The sequence below is a fragment of the Bombus fervidus genome, chromosome 4 (genome assembly GCF_041682495.2).
Source record: "Bombus fervidus isolate BK054 chromosome 4, iyBomFerv1, whole genome shotgun sequence".
Classification (NCBI taxonomy): Eukaryota; Metazoa; Arthropoda; class Insecta; order Hymenoptera; family Apidae; genus Bombus; species Bombus fervidus.
In genome coordinates this window covers 18,572,350-18,589,970 of record NC_091520.1, presented here as the reverse complement: position 1 = coordinate 18,589,970, position 17,621 = coordinate 18,572,350, and the positions used below count along the sequence as shown (strand labels likewise).

At 43.4% G+C, this 17,621-nt stretch overlaps 1 protein-coding gene across 8 annotated transcripts in view; it reads left to right on the top strand.

The window, feature by feature from the left end:
- Positions 1-17,621, top strand: part of LOC139986530 (uncharacterized) — a 113,170-nt gene that overhangs the window by 74,948 nt on the left and 20,601 nt on the right. For 3 of the 8 annotated variants that reach the window (XM_072001939.1, XM_072001938.1, XM_072001940.1), the window contains one exon: positions 11,596-11,673. The exons of 1 other annotated variant lie outside the window; for it this stretch is intronic. In XM_072001939.1, coding sequence (XP_071858040.1) covers positions 11,596-11,673 — 78 coding nt within the window. Of the gene's footprint in view, positions 1-4,980; positions 5,116-6,884; positions 7,272-7,292; positions 7,313-9,640; positions 10,750-11,595; positions 11,674-17,621 lie in introns of those variants that run through there. 4 more of the 8 variants (XM_072001937.1, XM_072001941.1, XM_072001936.1 and 1 more) reach the window with 4 other exon arrangements.

The window sequence follows — 17,621 nt, the reverse complement described above, 5'->3', positions numbered from 1 at the left end:
ATCCAATTAGATTAGAAATTTTCAGTTATAAAGCGTAAGGTCTATTAGATGGATCGTGAATCCTTGTTCGAACAAAATTTCACCACTCGTTCTTCTTCGTTACCATTCACCTAATTCTAAATTTTCGAAAATCCAATCTAATTTCGAATTTTTAAGTGCGATAGCAAAGTCCTATTAGATGAACCGTGAATTTTTTTTCGATACATTTTTCTTCGTTAAAGTTGATCTAATTATAATTAATTTCTAAAACTAATTACAATTGTGACCTCTTTAGAAGCTTGTCCAGGGATTTCTGTAAGAATTACAATCGCTTTTTTTTTATACTTCTTCGTTCGTAAATTGACGAATATAAGGCGAAACGCGACGTATTATCTCGAAATTGAAAAATCTTTAAAAGTAACGAATCTGATTTTTCTCCGTTATACCGTAGAAACTGTAGAGCTGTCATTTTTCTTTTATGATATCGATTGTACCGACAATGCGGCATCCGGCCTATAATTACCCTACTTTATTTTTTACCGCTGCTTACGATCCGAATTACGGAAGATTAAATGGAACGAGGGACTTTCAGTTACAAAGCATATATTACGGAAAATTGGTCAAGAGCTATTGTCCAATTATTATTTTAAATCTATTTTTTCTCGTTAACATTGAAACAATTATAAACGTTTACATTTTCTACGTATTATCTTCCACGATTTAATCGAAGGTGTTCATTTATTATCGAACGATTATCAACTTGCAAAGATGTACAAGTTATTTGATTCTTGAAACTGATTCTCGAGTTACACAGTGAACAGGAAGCATAGCTAACATTGGCGAGAGAATTTAAGCAACCTAACGCTTCTCGAAACTGACTGAACGTCCCATTTCTATTCCTATCCTGTCGCGATAAGGTCATCAGCCGTAAACTTCTTTTGTATCCTCTCCTCGAGTGTCCTTTCTTCGCACTTTCGAAACCCTCGCCAACGATAGAAACGATGCGGTCGGCTAGGGTTAGTCGTAAATGAAAACATTATCGTCACCCCTCGTGGCTGCCTGTTGCTATAATATTTGCCTACTGGTAGACAGTAAAGTAATTCGAGTTGCACAAAGGCCGACACGTTCGTGGTGGAATAAAGGCGAGCAAGAGACGTGGCGGAAGCGTACACACACGCACGTGTACGACGACAGAGAACGAAGAAGAGAGAAAGAGTGACGAAACGAGCGGAGCGTTACAATTATTATGCATAGGTGCTCGGGCCAGGTTCTCCCATGTCAAAATATATTTATTGCCCCCCTCCATCCTCTACCTTTGCCCTCTCTCTTTTTTTGGCCTGGTTGCGGTGTGTCAGCCATCATTGTTACCCTTTCATACGGTTATTACCCACTTGTACACCGGGAGAAGCTCTCGACGGCCTTTGAAAATAAACCGCGTGTCGCCTCCTTTAACGTTTGCTTTTGTGTATTTTAAAGGAAAGAACGGTAATTCGTGGAAAGAAATAATTCGCTCCGTATCGACGCACGGTGTTCTCGAGACTACGATCTCGCGGATTACGCAGCCTTGGAGCTGGTTTTTTAGGAGAAAGTCCGTAAAAAACTGCACGCTGCTCGCGGTATATTAGCTAGTGAACTTTGAAAACGACCGTCTCATCGGGAGAAAGCGTGAATATAAATAATAGCTTTAGGATTTCATCGACGCCGGAGAATCTGCAAGCAACTTTAATTCCTACGATGGGATATTCCGCTTTTTCTTCTTTTTTTTTTTTTAAGGATAATTAACGGTTCGCTTCCCTTGGTCACGATCTCGTAAGCCGCCTCAGAATCGTCGATCCTCATTTGCATGCCAACCCTTGGTGACTGGGGTTGTGATCTGACTTAACGCCTTTTCGCCTTCGTTCGTACACCCTTCGTTTAAAAGCGTAAAACTTCGCACGAATTCGTATCACACGTTCCTTTTTTGCCGTATTCTTTGGCAGGAAACGCACACGTTCAGCGATCCTCTAAATCTAAATTCTTCGATCCCGGTCACGTCTTTTCCGAGTTTTATTTTTTCGTTAATTTCTTTATTCGTTGAACTCGTATGGAAATATTTGAGGATACGGAGGAAAATAGAAGTTAAGAATATGGCAGGTTTTCCAGTTACTACTTATCTCGACAGTACGTCCCCAGGAACATGCGTTTAACGGTACAGAGAGTGGCTCGATTCGACCGACCCGTTACTTTTCTAATCTGAACCGATGCACTCCGTCCGATTCGCGATAATCCGCGAATTACAGGGAACTACACTCTTCGTAGCTTCCTCCCATTTGCATTTCCAGATGGGGAAACACTGGTAATACTCGCTTTTATCGCGTATGTTCGACGCAGTTAGTCAATTGCTTAGAAAGTAACCGAGAATGTGTTTCAACCTTTTTATTTTCTCTCTTCTTGGACGTCAAGGAAAATAGTTGGTCATTCTGTGCGAGTACGGGAAAATAGTGCAGTTTTCGCGGAAAAGAAATTTAACGATCATTTTTTATCACAAGCCAACCTGTAACGGAAACGCGTAATAGTTGACGTCAGGATAATTAACTCGTAACGCGTAATTGAATTTACTGTTATTTTATCGTTGCTATTTTACGTAAAATTGTTATAAAAAATTTATATCTTTCCAAGTCGTGCAAACTCACCGCGGTAGAGAATAAAGTTACAACTTAATTAACTACGAAGCTGAAGGAACGATACTTTTAACAGTTGAAACATGCCATACATAAACGAGATTATAATTACGGTGATACAACGAAGATGAATTGATTTCGTAGGTGAGTAGATTTCGGTCGAGTTCTTGTCGATCAACGATATTGATCCGATCGAGTAGCGCGATTCTACGACGAACATAGAGCATATGACAGGTTTCGTAGTTTTGTAATTTTCGATTTGCTTTGTGAACGAGCGGAGCACGCTCGAGCTTCCGAGACAATTTCAACGCGATATCCCCGAGGCCTTTAGCGTCGCGCGTTTACGATATCGTAAATCAACGACGATGCGCTTAATCGTCGAATAAAGGGAGATTAAATTGCAGGGACTCGCGACGCAAACCTATGGACCGTTCCGGCGGCGAGAAAAGCGCGCGCATAAAATCCCTGCTCGAAATCGACGAGAATAAATCAACGGAGGCGAACGATTAAATCGAGGTTTACTATGATTTGTCCGTATGTCGAGCAAATTGACAGAGATTTTTTAATAAACTCTACCAAACCTCGCTGCGGTCTAGGAATTTTTTTTATGCGTTGATCTCGTTTTTTTATGTCTCAAGAAAATCACTGGCACGTGATGAAAACGAGGAATCGTGCGATGATTTGTTACTACGTATACTCTTCGAAAGAGATGTGAAATCTGTCTATAAATATTTTCGTGTTGCAAACTGAATTAAATACGAAGCATGATTTGAGTTTTTAGTTAATGATAATTCTGTTTAGCAATGTATACACCAGTTAATAGGCGAACTCGCGTGTTCGACGTTTCCTCTCCTGTCCTCGTTTCGTCCGTACTCTTTTCCTTAGCAAGACGTCATTAACTGTCTTCTTAGGCGAGAATGAGCTTCGCGTTGGATCGTGACAAATATCTCGCAAAGTATTTGCGATCATACCGTCTAAGTTTCTTACTAATTCGAAATTAACGTTACAAAAGTCAAGGGTAATGTTTCTGATTGCTACAAAAAAAAAAAAAAAAAAAAAATGAGATATTTTTCAAAACGATAGAGCAGATACTTCTAAACCGATTTCTTCTTAAAGTCATTCGTTTCGATAAAACACGCAGAGACAGTTTCCAAATCAAACTACCCTAAACCTTCCTTAGTGTGCAAATGTAACCCGAAAGGCCACTCTTTAATCCATTTCCATCGATGAATATTGTTCGAAATCCTCCCCTCGTCTCGTCATATCTCGGCATAACGAATTGCATACACGATATCCTGGAAGAGAATTCCCACACGCGGCAAGGGTTGGTTTCCGTCGATTAACTTCGAGTGGCTGAGGAAAATCGTTCGAAGAGCAACGAAGGTATATGTATAGACGGTGTTAAAAATTGGATCGGTCACGGGCCAAGGAGACGAACAATACTCTGGTCGGTCCGTCAGCGAACCTCTTCTTCACGAACACGCATCCGCGTCGAGAGAAAGAGAGAAGAAGCCAGGTTCGGCCTCGTGGGGCTAAACTGTCGCGATAAATGATCCTACGGAAGGTTATTAATTGTCTTTGACTCCCAACCGGGCGCTTTATGGATCGCGAAAACATATTAACCGAAAAGAAGCTGCCGTCCTCCCTTGCCATATGCTCGGAACCGACGTATACACGTAGCACGCATGCGAGTGTGCGTGACACGTCGTGGATTCGAGTGTCTGAACGCGTATACAACGATCTGGAGCATCATTTTTCAAGGACTCGATCGACGTGCCAGCGAGGCGCGGCCATCATCCATCAAACCGATCGTTAAAAACGCATCCAGGCCGATACAAATTGCGCGACCTGTGCCCGGCCGTATTCTCAACACACTGCAGTTTCCCTTTCGAGTCCGTTTTCCTAGATCTCCATCCCTTTACGATTCATAAGATCGTAGATGCTGGGCAACCTGCGGTGACGAGGAAGACTTCTCGTATTTCTTCGTTGGTCTGGCAACAACTAACTAGTTAGTTATCGTGGCCAAGTTCGAGTTTATCTTCTCGCGAGTCTCTCGTCAGCGAAGGAATTTCGAATGCCTAGAAACTCTTTTTCAATAATTCAGGAATACGTTTGCATTTATTCTCCTAAGAGTTTTATTTTTAGAAAATTGTATACGTAGTTCAAACGTTTCTTGTTTACCGGTAATGTAGTCATAATAGTCGACGTGTTTCAGAAACGTTCGTAGAAGTCCTCTATTTATCATTTGCAATTCCTTGTTTCGCGAGGAAACGTTATTTTCAGCGAATTGCGTAATTCGCGATAAAGGCATGTTGTTCGAAGATTAAAAGCTCTGTCTAAGTGTTTCACTTTCCATTGAAAATACTCGTGCGAGCTTCTATAACGAAACGATACGTTACATAGAATTGACAAACGCGAAGCGCGATGCATAGGAATTTCCCTTGAGCGGAGGAACACCCATCTTCCGACGATAAAGGTAATCTAGAAGCAGTAGTAAACGACCTTGTTGGAAGCTGGCGTTAGCTGTCGCGCCTCGGGTAAAGGCGACCGAATCGTCCCGTTTGTTCCTCCTAATTGGCGATAAACGGACATAATCGTCGGTATATTTTAACCAGGCCGCATGATCCACGCGCTCGTGGCCGCGCGCGCGTAACTGCGCCAGAACGATAAGATCGCGAGCAACCGTCTCTCCGAGCGGTGACTTTCGTGCGAGAAATTCCCTTGACGCGGTTGCTTATACACGGCACAGTACGAGCCGGTGATATATCGACCCGTTCTTTCGAGCGGACTCATTAACTCATTAACTTAGCGAGAAAAATGGCCAGCCGTATATCAAACGGCAGCCCGGTAATCAAGCGGTCATTCTTAACGCGGCCATAAATTCGCGAATTAATATACCCGCCAATTAATTAAATCGCGCCACGCTTTCTCTAGCAAAGGCTTGACCGGTAGAATTGTAACAATCACGGTCCCCTGTCAACCGAGTAATTACAGTTCACGCGACCGAAGAACTAGTTTCCTTCGGCTCGCTCGCTCGTGGAAAACGCAATCGACGAAAGATTATTCGAGGCCGTTTAATTGGACGATTATCCTCTCGCACGCTTTTCGTTCGTTGCTTTTTGTCGCCTACCCAGGCCGTGTCCCACCTCTATTACAGTCCGGTAAAATTAATTCCGAGGAAATGGAACGAAACAGCTATGGAAACGACACGCGCCTAACCACTTTATGGACGTTGATTTCAGTTCGTGGAACGACCACGCGAACCAAGGTGTCGATCTTCTCGATCGATATTCTCGTTTATCGTTCTTTCGCTCTGGAATTTCGAAATATCATCGACTTCTTGGATTTTAGAGGAATGAAATATTACTGATTCTGGATTGCAAATACGTACAGCGGTAGTGAGAATTTATTATTCTTGCGTTAGAAAATTTTAAGTCTGTTTCCTCGTTGGAATCGACTGAGTGAACGCTGTTACGAACAGAAGCTGACTCTTCGAAAAGCTTAATGGGAACACTTTTACTTGGTAATAAATAGACAACGCTACACATATAATCCATATATAATGCACACATGTAATTCGAAGCATAATATTTCCATAACAAATAGCTATAATCATACAAAATTTCAACATTCACCATCGAGACTCTTTCTTTGCATAGCAATTTACTAGTTACGGTAAATTTCTTTTCCAGAGTTATAATTTTCCGTCAAGTAGGATAGTTGATCGATTATTTCGTCTCGTTCAGGATTTAAAAGTTTCTCATCAAATACGGAATAGCTGGAGGAACTTGTAAAATTTCAATCGTTGCGTCGCTAAACTTTTTGATATTATCGGTACTGCTGACTCGTATCTTTCAACTTGTAAAATTTCGCCAACTATTTAATTCTGTCTACGAGATATTCTTATGATATTCTGCCACTGCCTTCCATCCCTTCGCCTGCATTTTCTTCTTTCTCCGCTGCTCCCCAAAGAAAAGATACAAGAACTCGGTTAAGTAAAGGGTTACTGTTCGGGGTGAAAGGACAATGACAGGAAGTCAGCCAAGGGATCGTCGAGATAAAAAACTCTCATAAAGGGATAAACGTCATACGGGACTCGAGTTTAATGGCGCGTAAACGTTCGACGTGCCCCTATAAACGCGCGTGGTGCGTCGCAGGACGAGTGGAACGATGACAGGAGGGGTTCTCCCGTTCCTCACCCATTCGTTGTCCCTTTTTCGTTGATCGCTGGCGTTCTCGCTGCAGGAGTTGGAAAGCTACCTCTTGGCACGGTAAACCGATATCTGGAGCAGGTCGATCGACTTCATTAACAAACGAGTGCCAAGCAAATATTGACTCTACTCGTGGAAACTAGGGTACGAGGTGTGCGCGTGTGTACATACACGAGCCAGTCGCTTCTCCTCGAAGCGTTTTACCTTTGTGCAACATTCGCCGGGACCAATGAGACGTCGATGGGCAGATTATGGAGTCGGTCTTGTTGCTTTTCTCGATGCGGCGCACTGGCTTCGAGTATTTTTGCATATAAATGCGCGGGAACGCTCCTTGGCTGGTAGTTCGCGCGTTATCTGATGCTTCGTGCCCGTGATAAGCGTCTCCTCGCCGATGTGGAGCTCGAGACCGCTCCGAGCACTGGTAACCGGAATCCTTTACCATGGGAAGAAATTTCACGGAAGGTGGAGCGATCGTTTCCGTAAATCCTCTCGCTCGGTCTATATGAATATTAATGCCGAGGGTCGCACATCGATGACTATGCTTTAGGAAATTCCTATTGTTTCGCCGGCACACCAGGGGATTCCTACTATTGCCGTGAATATCTAGTATCACGATTCTTTACTCGATATTAGAAACGATATAAAGATTTTCCTTCGTACGAAGATTAAATGTTTCATTGCACGGTAGTATACACATCGTTGTAGACAATTACTAGAAGTTAGAAAATTAATGAATTGACAATCGATAAGTTGCAGATTATAGATACCTGCAATAGCTTTTGCAATGTTACAACTTAAATATTGAACAAGCAACTGCGGTACGATTTGTAAAATTCCACCAGCGCTTATTTACTAGCATTATCTAAGAAAATTCACTGGTACTAGCAATTTGTAACTCACGATTTGCGACTTTTAAATTACAAATTAGTTCGATCGTTCGAGATAAGACGACGACGACGAAGAAATAATCGAATTTCTGAATTCTTCCTTACGTCGTCGTACCGTGAAAGGGTTAACCGTAAACATGGCAGATTTCGCGAGACACTTTAGGGCAAGAAGATCGATTCTTGGCAAAGCAGAGAACAGCCTTGGCCCGAATCGGGGCCAGTTCGTGGGATAGAATCGATATCGGTCCGTGCACGCGCGTCCAGATCCTTTGTAAAATCAATAGGCTCGGCTACTTAAATGGTACCGTTCGCTGGTTATAGTCACCGGTCGGTTACGGGCCACGGATACGGTTACGAGAAGGCTGAATCGATGCGCTCTGTGATTTACTGTTAATCGCGAGACCACTGTTAATCAACGTCTGGCTGCGTGCACGCCACGGCTCGAATATTCCTCACGCGGTTGCGCATCGATGGAAACAACACGTCCCGATATTAGCTCCGCGCCCCGTTTTTGCGCCGCTTAACCTTTCATCCTCCTTGTCTCTCTCCTCTCTTTACGAGCGAAAGAAAGAAAGAGAAAGATCCGCTCGCTTACGAGCCCGAAAGCTCCGCGAGCATTCTCACGCGTTCCGCTCGCTGTTTCTGGCCGCCTTGAAATGGAATTATGGCCGGCGCAGGATTGTGTTTCGATTTTGTTGCTTCGAGCATTCCACGAGGCTATCAAATGTCAGAGTTCGAAATATTTTTGGATTTCAATTATCTATGTGTACGCAGTGGCTCATGAAGTTGTTTGAACGCTTACTACGGACAACTTTTACCTAAATGTTTTGAGTATGTTATGTAAAACATATCGAAATTTGATTGGCCCGAGATACGATTATATCGGTAAAATTTGAAATCAATTTGCAAATATTTATACAAGTTACGAATAGCCTACGAATTGTTACGAATTGAATATCGAGGCTTATTAATACGATGGATAATCGAACGTTTAAATACTTTTCTGATCTCTAAGAAACATATAGGTACTTTCGCAGCTTCCATGTACATTTCCTGGTTTGTTTTGAACTCTATCAGCGCTGCCAATTTATAACCATGCACGGTACCAATGAAATCTCAATAGTGTTCAGTATGACACACATAATATATGTATAAAGGATTTCTATAAATATTCGAACACTTGTGTGAGAAATAAACGAAGGTTTACTTTCTTTCGAGCAATCCAGTGTTACGTTTAGCGGAATAATATTGTATATCTATGGATGGAGAATTCAAGTTCTTTTTTTCTAGGTAATAGCGAGAAAGGTTAACGAAGAAAAATCCTATGCGACTTAATGAAATCTACGTAATATCGTTAGGCTGTGGTGAAGGAAGACGAGTCTCGTTGATGCGTACAACCTTTAGATGCTATAATATATTGCAGCTTTTAGCACGTTGCTCGTCAAATGCATCGTATTTTATATCATCAAATGTAATATAAATAATCCATTACATAATCGTCCTTTTACTGGTCGCGTCTTACTCTTGATGCATCATTCGCCAGTGAAATGTCCTCTGGTAATAAACTAATGATAATTTTTTACTTTCGAAAGATGGCGATTTGATCGAGACTAATCCGCAGCGTGAATCTTCCAGGTTTTTCGTGAAGCAATTAACGTTAAAGCTATCGACCGCTAACGTATAAAATTCGTGCTAAAGGAATCGAGATGCAAGCTATATGAAAAAGTAAGTGACAGAAGGAGAAAAGGAATCTTTATTCGCGCGTCAACTTTACAAAAAAGTTGATGATGAAAATTCAGAAACGTGAAGTTTCTATGAAAAATTATAAATTAACGAATCGATGCTAAGAGGATGTTTTTATCGAGAAGCGCCGTCTTTAAGTTGTTGTTCGTACAATACAGTTGCAACTTACCCTCGGCATCTCAAGCGATTCATCGTTTTCCTGAAATCGCTCTAGCTTTATCGCTCGAACGTCGCAAGAAACGACTCCAAAGACGCAAGAAACTCCTCTAACCGTTTCAAACAGCGTGTTCGAAGGCAACGACTTCCGGCATAATGATTCGAAAATGTCTGGACGAACGAGTAGGTCATTGTCGTGGCACGAGATGGTCGCGTTGAAGAAAAGGGGGAAAAGGAAAAAAGGAGAGACACCTATAGCTCTGTCCGTTTCTCCGCGGCAAAGGAGAGGAAAAGAGGATGGTCTCGGCTCATCAGTAAGCGGAATGAAAGAAAGAGCGGGCGTCAAACAACTGCGTCGAGAAAAAACTTGGAAACCTTAACGAACCTGCGAGTCGACTCTTCTTTTTCTCTATCTCTCCCTCTCTCCTCGGTCATCTCCCACCCTTTGAAGCTTCGCAGCGTTTCTCCGTTTCTCTGTTCGTCGTTTAATACCGACAGCCTTACAGTTCGCGGGCGCCAGCTACTTTCCTTTAGAAGAACAATCACGAGGAGACGATTAGAAGCGGCTCGTGTCGCGGCTAGACTCTAATTACGCTCGCTTTGAATTCTCGTTAAGACGAGCTGGCCGCAAAAACGCGTCTTTGCAGAGATTAACTACCCTTCGTTATTGCGATACAATGCTCTTCACCGCGATACCAGGTTTCTTGTTATCGAATGCTGCCAGTGTAATCCTGCATTGACATTCGTCGTGAATCAATCGTGGTACAGAAACGTTTAAAAAAGGATCGACGGTTTAAAGGCAATCGTGTTTTCCATGGTTCTTCCGAATATAGTCATTTTTTGAGGAACGACGCACGATTCTCCGGGAGAGGCTTGAATAATTCTCTCGAATTGGAAACTTCGACATCCCCGTTGAATTTCAAAAAGCTAGTCACAATTATGTAATTAAACCTTTTTCAGCCGGTATATTAGAAAACGCTCGGTTCGGTGTTCGTAACGTGTTTCGCAAGGCCTCGCGTGTCGGTCGAATGATTTGAGCCAGCCATCTTTGGCCGAGATAAACGTGGTATAACGACATTAGAGGAAGCCAGGTGCGTTCGAGGCCCCTCATAGGTAAGGTTCCCTTATCGGATCATCGATGGTCTAATTTTATTCCAGTTTTACCCGAGAAACGCGACCATCGCCCTGACACCGAGTCGCGCGCACCGGCGGATGGCGATGGCTTTTACCGAGATAGCGCTGATTTATGAACGCCACAGTTCTCTGATTCGACTCACCGGCGTTGTTACTGGCAACGGATCCGTCCGTGAAAAAAGAACAAAAATTCCAGTCGTGTCGAGTTGACGGAAAAACTGTTAATGGTCCTGCGTGAATCTCGCGACGAATCGCACGGAGAAGGGGCGTTTATTAAATAGAAGCGACGATGAATGGGCGCGATGGAAACGCGATGGTTCGTAGCGCAGGCTGCTAGGGGAAATACAAACTGTACTCGAACCGAAGTCAAAGATCACGTCGAACGAAACAATGCGGGGATAAAGACAGGCGCGATGAGAACGCGAACGAAATCGATCGTCGTGAGTGGAGGATGCCTGAAGCATTAGCGCAACGTTGAACCGTGTCAGGGGCGATAATGGTCGTAAAGAAAGCGGCTCGCGATGGAGGGAGAATAATTTTTCAAGCTCTCCTCTTCCCGGTAATCCAAATAGCATTCGAACATCCGTAAGATATTGTGGGAGGAATAAAAATCGAAGCGAACGCGGAGAACCGGTTCGTCACCCCTCCCTCTCCCTTCCTCGCCCTGTTCTTCCCTCTCATCCGTTCTCTGTTCCACAACTAACCTCCTCCTCCCCGCTCGGTATACGAGTCGGCCTCTTCGTCTCTTTATCTCGCCAAGGATGAGCCGCGCTAACTGACTGACGCACCGCTATCCTTCGAATAACATAATTTCTATAATTGCAGATGAATCAAGTGTGCAAGGTCTGTGGCGAGCCGGCCGCCGGTTTTCATTTCGGAGCGTTCACCTGCGAGGGGTGCAAGGTAAGGTATCCGTTTAATCATCGTTTGAACCTGGATCGTAAGATGGTTTGCGCTACTTCAACTACTTATACATAGCCGATCTTATTATTTTATTCTTAAACGGGACAATTAAATACAGTAACAATATCTGGTTAAAGAACAATTGCTTTTTAATCGATACTAGATAAATGTTGCAATTTCCTGCTAATATCGTTATTATTTCGTAAATAGCGATACGAAAGCTAGTAGAAATTTCCTTCGTCTTTCTATTTATTTAACTTTCGATCGATAGCGTAAGAGGCATCAGGAGAAATAACATATAAAAAGAAGAAAGTCAAATCGTGTTAAAACAAGGAAATTGAACTTACAAAATTCGTGTTCGTTTATCAACTGTCCGAGTGTCTTTGTACCGTTAAAAAAATTGTTCCATAGGAATCAAGATTTTAATATAGCACTTTGAATATTAATCCATAAAATAAGAAAATGTAATTCGACGACGAATTGGCGCTTCACCTACTCGTTGAAATCACCGGCGAAAGATCGAAGTAACAGCAATCTACGGTCTCCGGTATCGGCTCGAAGTCGCGCCTCATCGCGTTCACTCCGATTTAAAAAGGCGGGAAGTTTAATAAGCCGTGTCCAATCGCGACAGGGAACAACAGGCACGTACACGTCGGACTATCAGCGAGGAAGGTGAGAAAGTCCCATTCCGATGGATGCGAAAAACGCTCGCCCGGCTCGAATCCATAAGTGGACGAGAGAATCGAGCGCGACTAATCGATTATCTCAGATCGTCCTCCTTCGAGGACGGTTTCGTGGGCATAACGCGATTGTCTTCGAAAACGTGACACATGGCGGAAACTTTTTCTCGTGTACCATACGGCTGACAATCGAAACGTTTCACTCTCTTTCCTATCGACTCTATTTCTCATCTACTTTAGAACAAACTTTAAGTTTAACTTTAAGTTTTAATATCTGAAACAAGCTTTGAGATAGAAATTAGTAACTGATCTGCGGTTTAATAATTCTTTTTTTTTTTAATTCTTCGTTCCTCTGTGAGAAATTAGTACTTTCTATTCCCAAATTTGTTTATGGAAGAAAGTTTAGGAAGTTTTACCGAAGCAAAAAGACCTACGATGAAGCGTAAATTCGAAAAAAATTTCGACGCATTTCGCGATTCCGTGGAAACATAAATGTCTCGGGTTTCGCTCGGTATGCAAATAGCCGTGAAACCAAGAGGCGTTTTATTTTCAATAAATAATTTTCCAGGGAAAGGCTCGTAAATCGAGCCGTAAGAACGGTGCTGTGATGTAAGGAAAAGTCAGTGCAGTTTTGCACAGATTTCACGTAATTCGTAAAACAGTTCCTAGCGACGACTGCGCGTTACACAAGTGCGACAGTTAACACCGAGCTAACGTTTATTCCCTTCGATTTATTTAGCCTATTATTTTTCTTCAGCCTCGAATTTACTTTCTTTAGAATTCTCTCAGTATATCTCAACCCTTTGTCAGAAAAACGACATTTCCTGCGCACCTAATACAATTTCTAACAACGGCATAGCGAACAATAGAAAGAATCTTTATTACGCGTATCTCAATAGTAAAAAACCTCCGACAAAAGTGATACATATCGATACAGGTGTCGCGATCATTATGAAATACGGCGTCCAACGTACCACACGATGCAAATGGACGAGTCTACAAATCCGCGTTAATATAATGAAGAGCGTATTTCTTTGTACCATACGTTTAAACGATTTCCTTTTTCTTCTTATTCTTCGAGCATCTATTATTTCCTCGCTGCGAAAGGGTGAAAAATGGTGACCTCGCGGAGACGACAAGCGGCCAGGTTGAGCCGTCAGGCAAGAATAGCGGAGAATGGTTGGAGCAAAGCGGGGACTGCGCTTTCATCGCGATGTCCTTCGATGTTCCCGCGGCGGCAGCGATCGATAAGGACCGCGAATAATATTCAATCGGTGGATTCCTCGGCGCACGTGCGCTCGCGGGAACTCGTACGAGTCGAATCGAACGACAGGACGAAGCCAGTGGAGTCTCTCTCGTTAGACCGCGGTTCTCTCCCTCCGAAGGGTGTTGACCCTTGCTCTTCTCGTCTCTCCTTCCTCTCAACTCCGTTTCCTCCCCCCTCCCCTTCCCACCTATGTCTACCGTCCCACTAATGTGGTGCACCGTGGAATATCGGTACCGCATACTAAGTGACCCATCCGATAGTAATTGGACCTCATTAAGGCAACCACGGGCCACGGGCTGTCTCTGTTTTCTGCCGCGTGCGTTTACTTTCCCGCAGACCGAGCCACCAGATAACGCGTTTTAGGTAAATTAGACTTTCTTTCTCTCTCTCTCTTTCTCTCTCTCTCTCTCTCTCTTCTCTCTACTCGTGGGATCTCTCTAGGATCGAACGAACCCAGGGAAAATACGACCTACACACGTGATACGGATTTATGTGTGGATACCTATCGGTGGTCTTTGAAAGCCTCCTTGTCCGCGATCGGCCTTTTCTCCTCGCTCGACCTGTTACGCGCTCCGATCCATCCTTCCTCTTACGGTTTTCTCGCCCGGATTCTACGCTGGATACCTCCGAGATAAGACGGCGACGCTTACATGTTTATTAGTGGTTTTCTAGCGGAGAGGTGTTCGAAGTTCTGGGTGTGGTTTTTGGAACAGGTTCGGTTTATGGGTACTATTGAGCAATTGTGATTTGGTCATCCTACAGCGTCTTCGCTTTGCTGTTGCGTTAGCGTATGTATATTCCCAGATTGCTTTAAGCGATTCGTTTTTAACGATTTAGAGGAAATTTCTACATCTTTTAACGTACTGCGTGGGATAAACCGTCGTACTTCTTCATCGATATAAATCGTTCTCCAATCTGGTCTTGGACCTCTGGTAATTAATCCTTCGTGGGTTAACTAGTCCGTTGACGATCCACGAGAAATCCCACTCGAGAATTCCTTCGAAAAGAATCTTCATTTTTATTGAAATAGATTTTGAGCACTCGACTCAACGAACGGTTGTACGCGCAGTAGAATCTTGCTTACAACCTCAGCCTGCTCCCATCTTTCTTACAAAACGCCAAATCCAAATTTTCTGTTATTCCACGACCCAAAAATCGAGCATTTCGTTAATGTGTTGGATATTCTGCCATATAGTGTAATAAACGAATCTCACATTCTTTGGAAACGATTCTTCTGGAAGTGTAGAACGGTAAAAAGAAATTAGACCGAACCATAGCTAACTCGGCTGACCTATGAAATTTGAGAAACTACATTTATCTATAGGGGGTTAACTGTACAAACTACTTATCCTTCCTATCACAATGCATTTACGTACTACTTTCTTAATGTTTCTCGCGATACAAAAACCTCGAACCACATATTACGACCTCGTTCTTTGGTTGAACATCATCGCAGGCGAATTTTTTCGACCCAGGTTCCCGTTAGCAGGACAAATCGCCGTTCGCCGAGTTCCCGGGACCTTTTTCCCGCCCCTGATCCAGCATCGATCATGTCAACGTTCCCCGGAGCGAGATGAGAGGCCGGCGCTCTCGATCGTGAAAATTTCTCATACGAATTGAATGTTTAATTAATGATGGTGGATCACCGGCGTGAGATCGTATGAAAAACGATATACCAGCCCGGGGAATTAATATTATCATCGTGGCCGTGTAAGTATACACGGCAGCCACGAACCCGAGAGAAATACCGAGCTCTGGAACGTTTGCTCTCACGGCGTTTTCGATGTTATCGTCGGGATATATAACGGCGCCATCGGGGCCTGATATCGAAACGCGAGAGTCCAGAAGTGAGAATCAAAGGCAAAGAAATAAAGGTCCTGACGACCCATCTTTCATCCACATCGACGCGACGACCTCTAAGTCGCTTTCGTTGGTATGTGTGTTCAATGTGTTTGAGCGCTTCTGAGCGAAGGTAAGTTTGTCACGATATTGTCGTTTAGTTGGTTTAGAGGGCTCGAATAAATTACATACAGCGAAGCTTCAGATTTTTATCTCGTCTGTTAAATATATACGATAAAGTTCTTCGGGTTTAGTAGGATCATCGGAATGAAACTATTTTTCCTCTAGATGAAATTTATAGTAATTAATGGCAATAAAATATCTCTAAACGTATAAGAGATAATCTTTCGTTTTACATCTTAGTTTATCAGATTTACGAATAAGCAAACTTTTATGTTACTCGGATAAAGATTTAGCCAATCGACGAAACGAGTATAGCAATCGGCGTATAATAATTTTTTAAATCCCAAGCAAAGTAACCTTTAACTATTACGCGTGACGATTATACACGATATTCTCTAGTGTCCAATAACACTCTCCAGCGAACGACAAAAAAAAGTCTCAAGTGGGAACATAGAACCAGGTACGACTTCGCGCGTTCATAAAGAATTCCGCTTTTCCATTTATAGTCCAGTGAAAGGAGAAAAAATGAGGGTCAACTTTGACATTGTCGGTACGAGCGTCGACAAATCGCACACGATCTATCTCCACTTTTTACTTCTATTCCGTTTCAACACAGAACGTCGTGCGTCTCCTTAGAAACTCCGCGAGTGAGAGAGAGATTCTCCATTCTCACGGAGCTCAGAGGCGTCTATCCAAAACAGTGTGTGCGTGCGTGCGTATTTGTGTGTGTGTGCGTGCGTGCGTACGTGTGTGTGTGTGGGAAAGAGAGGGGGGGACAAAGTTCGGGAAATATTTGAAATAATTTACCGAAACGCGCATTACGGGAGCGAACCAAGAAACGGAGAACACTCATTAGCATACTAACGACTGCCTCGAATTCTTGGCGCTACATCGAAGAACAGGCTCCCCTCGTTCCTTCTACACCTCTTGCCACCTTTTCCGCTTGGACTTCTTCCATTTTTGGTGACATCATGTTCTCCGGATGTGTGCGAGAGACGACGTATGATCCAGTCTTCGGCCTCGTCTGACTGATCGGTCGCCTCGGTCCAAAGTCCGATATTTTCAATGAATATTATTCATCTCGTGCTTTTTTGCGAGTAGGGCAGTATAGATAAAAGATTGCAATTGACACGATATTTGTACGTTAGGTTTATTCCATCGCTTACGATACAAGATACAAAAAGTATTTGGACGCCATTCTATCTGCTATAGAATTTATTGTATATAAGTCCTAGACTTAGCTCAAGATTGATTGATAAATTTCGTATGGAGATATTTTCGTACAACTGCGAGAATTTGATGTTATAAAAGTAAAATGTAGAATCTGACGAAGAAGCGCTTCGTTCAAAGAATAAGGATAGGTAAGTACAATTATTTCTTATATTCACCATACATGTAAAAATTTGTTATCTTCATCCTACATTACGCAATATCTGTCATAATGGAAGAAACTTTGTCCGATGAATCTCAAACTCCTGTAAACTGTCGTCAAACAGTGACTTATATTTCTCAAACCCAGTTGCCGATCCTTCATTTCGTCGTGTGCCATATTCGCATCCAAATTCCACGACCGTTCGGTGCCGATGAAAAACGGCAGCCATCGGGTTGGTCAGTGGAAGGCCATTCGGTCGGTTTCGAACGAAGAGGAGCGCAGAACGCGCGCGTGAATATTAACGCTCGTGACCCGGCTTCCATCCTCCTGCGCTGCACCAATCTGCAAGGCTCGACACGCTCGTTAGCGTACGGTCTCGGCCGGAAGGGGAGGAGAATTCGGGGATTCGCCGCGCGTTCTCATGCAAATCGTCTTCGGAGACCATTGTTTTCCGCGGAGGCGATTATGCGCGACCGACATCGCGACAAATTTTTCGCTCCGTGGCCCCGTCGAAACGCGTACGCGTGATTCACGTTTCGGGCCTCGACGCTCGTTATTCATCGCGCGACAATGGAGCCGCGACGGATCGAGGACGCGGAGCCGATTTCGTGGCGAAATCGCTTTTCACACCGAGCTCATCGATCCTTTCTTTTTCGAGGCGGATCTG